Genomic DNA, 6,856 nt, shown 5'->3' on the forward strand with positions numbered 1-6,856 from the left:
AAGCTGACTCACTTATCTCTCTTCTTGATGCATTTTTCCGACAAGACAAAACTACAACTTTCTTCTAGTGGAGAAAGACAAACCACCCATGTTTCAAAATGGACATCTGCATACACAGGAGTTCATTTTCAATAAATACAGTTAATCCAAGTATAAGGCTAATAATCATTTGGCGAGGAGTTTAAGAGACAGGTTTGGTGGGAAAGTCAAGGAGGATTCATCCAATATGCTTCATGTAGTAAGGAAAAGTTAAAGATGCATCTTCTCCAAAAGAATCCCAAAATAATTCCCAAAAGTCTCCTGAGAAAACTTAAGTTTTTAATCATCCGTGATTGTGGACTAGTTTATGGATTAGTTGAAATTAGAGCATTCAAAGGCTATATAGAAAAGGGATAAATATACACTATTGATCAGAGCAAGTCCTTGGGATCGACAGTATAAAATTATGATAAATCTATGACTTTGTCACTTGTTTATGACCAGTCGCACCTCCACAGTTTAGCACAGGACTCTCTGAGTACGACTCTGTGCCCTGCTCTAAATGTTCTACCTTCATCTCATATAAATATTTTTTCTGTTTTTCGTTCTTTGCGCACAGTGTGATCACCTTTGTAACAGTTGAACTGTTCAGTCTACAGTTCAAGCATTGTCTCTGTGTTCTCAGCTGACAGCAGGATACCCAGATCTACTGCTACCATCTCAAACTCAAAACCCCGAAAACCAAGTTCACTGTCCCCTTTTCTTCCAACAATCCAAATCCTCCACCTGAATTCCTTTCTTTAAAGAGATCATATTTTGATGAAAAATTCAAACATGATCTCCAAACTCTAAAACAAGCAGATTGTCTTTTTCTTCTAGTAGTCTTGTCATTGTTGTCTGTTTACATAGTTTTTTACTATTACTGATGATTATTAGCAATCTTATGATTAATTGTAATTTTGAGGTAAACTCTACCTCTGAAAGAAAGGGATTTATAGATATTTTGAGCCAAGTTACCAGACCATTCCTATAATGAAAACTATCCAGTTATAATTAAATTATTTGCTCCTAAATTTCATCCATATTCCATTATGAAAGGGAGCTGCAACTCCACATTTCGGCTGGTTTATTATTGTAGTCAGCTCAATAGTTGTTGCTAGCAGAATATGATTTTAAACCATAAATTGGAAATCTTTCAACTGAATTTGACCGTCACCATTCCCTTAGCATGTTATAGGCTTGTATCGTTCCTACTGCATAGAATATTTTCTTTATATCTTATTTCTGCCCATTGAACAAGCATCTTATAAGATCCAGCACAAGTACCAACCCTCCGGGGAACTTCCCTATTTCACATTGCCTAAAACATTGCTGTTTCTGTTTTTCTTTTGTCACTTGGCCCTTTGTATTTTCTTTCCTGCTAGACTCTAAGTTCCATGATGAGAAAGGTGATAATTTCCCTATCATCCATAGCCAAACTGTACCTAGCACAAACATGTGTGCACAGAATGTGATGATGAAATCTTGTTGAATTGCTTAACATTACACATTAAACACATATTTGGTGATTGACTTGCCTCAGTACATAGTTGTGTGATCAAGGGAGAGAAAAATTACATACAAGAGGAAATATTTAAAAGCTGTTTCCTGAATCTGCAGAGCAAACTGCTTGAGGCATTGACTAGAGAACTGGGCCACGATCCTTCTATACTTAGGAAAGCATATGATTATTTATAGATACAAAGGGAAGAAGCATGTATTATGTGTAGCATAATTTAAAAACACTATGTAGAATCCTGCTACAGTACCTACATACAAGAAATCATCATAAAAATGACTTTATTCCCTGAAGTACATTTTTCTTCAAAATCTTACATAAGAAAATAGACTCAACATTAAAAAGAATTTTCCCCATCCTCCAAAACGTACCAAAAGCAAAAAACAAGAAATTCTATGCCAAAATGTTTTTCTTAGGCTTTGAAGTAAATCAAGAAAACATTTTGTTTGTGATTATCATAAAGTATGAAATTCATACATTCAGTGTTTTGACACAATATACCATAATTTATTCAAATAGCAAGTCTGTGTTGGTATCAAACTATAAAGATGAAAAACAAAATTGAATGTTGTGAAAATAATTAATTTAGATGAAATATTTTTGGCAGTTCTCCTGCTTTTGGAATTTGTTCTGTAAGCTCTTCATAATCATCACTTATTTACATTTCAAAGAAAGCTGAACACTGGTGTTTTGTTCTTTATTTTATTAGTATGAGAAGTAGAATCCAAAAGCCATAGGAAATTTTTTTCAAAAAACAGCAATATCTGAGCAAAATGTAAAAATTTTAAATACTTCACTACTAGGAAATTTAGATTTCTTATGTCTGTGTCTGACTTGTATTTATTAAAAGAATTCGCCTCTTTAATAAGTCCCCTTTAAATATTACATTTCTAATACCTGATGTATTCTGAAAATGAATACTCCTAATTATACTATAGTAGTAAATGTTTTTTTTCTGCTGTTTTTGCCTTAATAAAACTCATTTACTGGGGTTTCCCTCGTGGCGCAGTGGTTAAGAATCTGCCTGCCAATGTAGGGGACACAGGTTCGAGCCCTGGTCCAGGAAGATCCCACATGCCGCGGAGCAACTAAGCCCATGCGCCACAGGTACTGAGCCTGTGTGCCACAACTACTGAAGCCCACAAGCCTAGAGCCCGAGCTCTGCAATAAGATAAGCCACCGCAATGAGAAGCTCGCATACCGCAATGAAGGGTAACCCCTGCTCGCCGCAACTAGAGAAAGCCCACACGCAGCATCGAAGACCCAACACAGCCAAAAATAAATAAATAAATTAATTAATTAAAGAAAAATAAAGTGGTACTGACTTGTAGAATCTCTGTGGGGAGAGAAACATCCTAATTAAAAAAAAAAACTCATTTACTAAAATGTAGAAATTATGCCAAGATAGAAACTAAAATATCATCTGTGGGCTTGCAATAATAGTCTACAAAAGTGCTATAAATTTTTATAATAATATTGCACTGATCAAATTTTGTACTAGTAATAGCAATAAGAACTCTCATATATTACTGATAGGAGTTTAACTAGGTACAACTACCTTAGAAAACTTGCAGTATCTACTAAAGCTAACCATACTCATATCCACCCTATATTCTAGCAATTCCTCTGCCTAGTGAAACTCTTGGATCCAACTCATATAGTCCCCAAAATGCACGTATTCACATGTATTCACGAAAAAAAGGCATGATCAAGGAGGTTCATAACAGCACTAGCCAAAACCTAAAAAAATACCCAAATATTCCTCAGTAGGCCAATGGGTAGATTGTGATGTCTTCATATAATGGAATACCATACAGAAATGAGAATAAACGAGCTATTGCTACATGCTATTAACACCGATAAATCACATATGTTTCATAAAAATAAAGCAGACTCAAATAAGTATTTATATAAAGTTCAAAAGCAGGAAAAACTTTTAGTGTCGCATAAGTCAGGATAGAGATGATTTTGGGGCAAGGTAGTGCTTGGGAAAAGATATGGTGGTAAGAGGGGGCAGGGTGAATGCTCGTGTGTTGCTGACAATTCTACTTCTTGATCTGTGGTCTCTTGACATGGTGTGTTACCTTTGTGCCACTTTATTTGGAACTTTGTTGTTTGCGCATTTTTCTGTGTGCATTTATATGTCAATAAAAAAATTTAAAACCTTAAACCTATGAAAAACACGCTTCTACTAGTATGTTATTTAATTAAAACTTCATATATGGTTTCTGGTTCTTGTTCTTACTTCCAAATTTCCCTAGAAATAATATTTTTAAATTAAAAAGATATATTTATGAATTTAAACAAAAATACTTTTTTGACTTTATTTTTTCCTTTACATGTTTCCTTTTTTGCTCAATACCTCACGAATAGGCTTAGCGAACAAAAAATAGTCTCCATAAAGAAACCGTATTTTGCAAGATATTTCCAGTACAGGGAGCTTCACTTTCTAAAGGAAATTTCTATAGAAAATTTTCCTTCAAGGACCATCACTGAAAAATAAAAATACTTAATTTTTTTATGTATGATTAAAGTTCTTCATAGAGTGATGAGCTACTCTCATCTAAGACCAGTCTAAGATAGAGAAAACTTTTCTTCGATTTGTGAAAGAAAAAAGAAAAACTTGATGAAGAATATATGTATCACCAAAACTTCTATATTGGGTATGTCTTTTTCAAGTGATTACATTTTTAGACTATTCATAAAAAGCATTTTAAACTAAATTATTTAATATTAATGAAGATAAATTCTTTCTAAGAATATATTATAGGGGCTTCCCTGGTGGCGCAGTGGTTGAGAATCTGCCTGCTAATGCAGGGGACACGGGTTCGAGCCCTGGTCTGGGAGGATCCCACATGCCGCGGAGCAACTAGGCCCGTGAGCCACAATTACTGAGCCTGCGCGTCTGGAGCCTGTGCTCCGCAACAAGACAGGCCGCGATAGTGAGAAGCCCGTGCACCGCGATGAAGAGTGGCCCCCACTTGCCGCAACTAGAGAAAGCCCTCGCACAGAAACGAAGACCCAACACAGCGATAAATAAATAAATAAACAAAAATTTAAAAAAAAGAATATATTATAACAAATATCATGGTGATTTGCCATTATACAAATTTGACCTCATCGATCAAAATATTTTAGTTATTAACATTAAACTTCCTAAATCTAAGTATCTATCAACTAAGCTCTTCTGATTTCTTTGAAAAAAATAAATATGTGTATTATCTAAGATATTAAGAAATAATTATGGTAAAATAATCAATTTATCTTATGACATGAATTTTGTACTCCTTTCCATACAATTTACATAAATGTAATAGCTCTACATTCTTTGCTTTGATCACTACGTATGAAATTTGTAACAATTGTAAAGTTACAAAAATTGACTGTCATTAAAATATTTTTCACTGAAAATATTCTGATTTACAATGGTTTCAACACCTTACTTCAGAAAAAAATCGATAATTTCAGAAATATAATAACCTTCACAACTAGTTCCTGTTACTAAAGGTAGTTATTATGGGATACGATATGTTTTTCTAACGTGCCTAACGATGAAAATTTGACATAGCAACCCAGAAAAGAATATTTACATACTTCAAATGGAAATCATTATACACATAACTTAGTTACTCTCATAATTTGATTTCAATCTTCTTGAAAGTCTTGTGAGCCATAAAATGGAAATTTTAAGGTAATTATAATAGTAAAGTAAAATTTATATTGTTGGTTCAAAACTCCATATGAGCAGTATCTTGCTTATATATTGTTTGATGAAGAATGGGGGTTAAATTACTTGATCTTGTGTTTAGTCTCTCTTCTAATTAAAAAGAAAAAAAAGAAAGCCTACCAAATATGACTGGATATGATAAGAAAATGACACATCATAGAACAATTTTACCATTCAATAGGTTTCTTATTACTTTCTCCAAAATAATTATTCTTGGCATAGAACATATCTGGTGATTTATTTATTATTTTGCCTCCATGAACCAGGCTCTTTAGAAAATAGTACTTGCAAGGCCTTTATTATTTTATTCATTTGAACTTAACCTCTAGATATATCAACAATGTTCAGAATATCTCTGATCACTAAATGTTTATGTTCTAGATTTTTTTTGTCTTTTAAAAAGTAAGTAATGTTCCATTTCTAATTACTAAATGTTTTGTAACTTTCAAAAAAGAGAGCAACACCCAGAATTTATAATTCACTTAGAAAAAAGAAACACTTAAAGCAATTTGAGAAGGAAGACCTAGGCTTTGGAAATATTTTTTTGCTAGGGTAACCTCAGCTGCAAATAATATAAGATGCCAGTTACTAAAATACATTAATTAGTGAAAACACAGCAAAGTTACATGTTGTAGAGGTCTCAAGAGATAGACTGCTAGATACCTTTAGATAGAAAACAATACGATTTAAGGGATACTTTCAACAAGTCAACTTCGAGTTACATTCTCGGTTTCATCCATGACAAGTAGTTGCAAGGCTTGAATGAGTTCTCCAACTGTTACATACAAGTGGACTCACCTGAGTAGCAGTGCTGCTTCCCAGAAGTAAAATCCCGAAACTAACGTCCGAAAGTGTCTCACGTAGGCCATGATACGGAGGGAAAGACTCACGACTCTGAAATGAGTCTTAGCCAAGGCATGGGGAAGGAGAAAGCCGGGAATGAGAGTGTGCAGTCTAACTGCGTGTGGTGTTGGTGGAGAGCAACGCCTGGAAAGCTTCAGCACCTGAGACAGCTACCCGCGATCCGCGGAGACCCTCTCTTTCAAACACTTGAAATTCCCTTTCGACCCCTTCTCTGAGCAGGAGCTGAAGGGAGATTCACAGGATTACACATGTGCAGGTGATTTATACAGTGACAGCGGAATAACGGATGAGATGAGAAGTCTGAGGTGCCTAGGTTCTGGGCAGCAGTTCACGGGAGCTCTAGCGGCAAAAGAAGATTGCCAATCCTTTCCTGACTCAGACCCACGACTGGAGAAAGAAGAGCAACAGCGGGAGCAAAGATGCGTCTGCACCTGCTCCAAGCGCCGCCCGCCCGAGTCCCACTGTCCACCTTTGGGTAAACCCCGGGCCACTAGCGTGGCAAAGGGAAGCGGGGGCGGGGCCAGACGACACGGTCTTGCCAGCCAATCACAACCGCACAGCGGGGCAGAGTGACAGGCCACTCATGACGGTAGGCGGTGCTTAGCTCGCCAGGCTTTAAAAAAAAAAAAAAAAAAAAATGTTGAGTAACTGGTGCAGAGCCTAAACCGCAACTGGAAGGAATTGGGGGAGGGAAGCCTCTGCGCTAAGAACTGGGGGAGTCAGCAGCA

The 6,856-nt window shown here is 35.9% G+C and overlaps 1 protein-coding gene across 2 annotated transcripts in view; it reads right to left on the minus strand.

Annotated features, from left to right (window-relative positions):
- GLRA3 (glycine receptor alpha 3) overlaps positions 1–6,183 on the minus strand; it is a 192,761-nt gene extending 186,578 nt beyond the window's left edge. The window contains exon 1 of one of the 2 annotated variants that reach the window (XM_007192677.2): positions 6,063–6,183. In XM_007192677.2, coding sequence (XP_007192739.2) covers positions 6,063–6,133 — 71 coding nt within the window. In that variant the 5' untranslated portion in view covers positions 6,134–6,183. The remainder of the gene's footprint in view (positions 1–6,062) is intronic. The other variant, XM_028169206.1, reaches the window with a different exon arrangement.
- Positions 6,184–6,856: the final 673 nt, after the last annotated feature.

Source organism: Balaenoptera acutorostrata, chromosome 6 (assembly GCF_949987535.1).
Source record: "Balaenoptera acutorostrata chromosome 6, mBalAcu1.1, whole genome shotgun sequence".
NCBI classification, from domain to species: Eukaryota; Metazoa; Chordata; class Mammalia; order Artiodactyla; family Balaenopteridae; genus Balaenoptera; species Balaenoptera acutorostrata.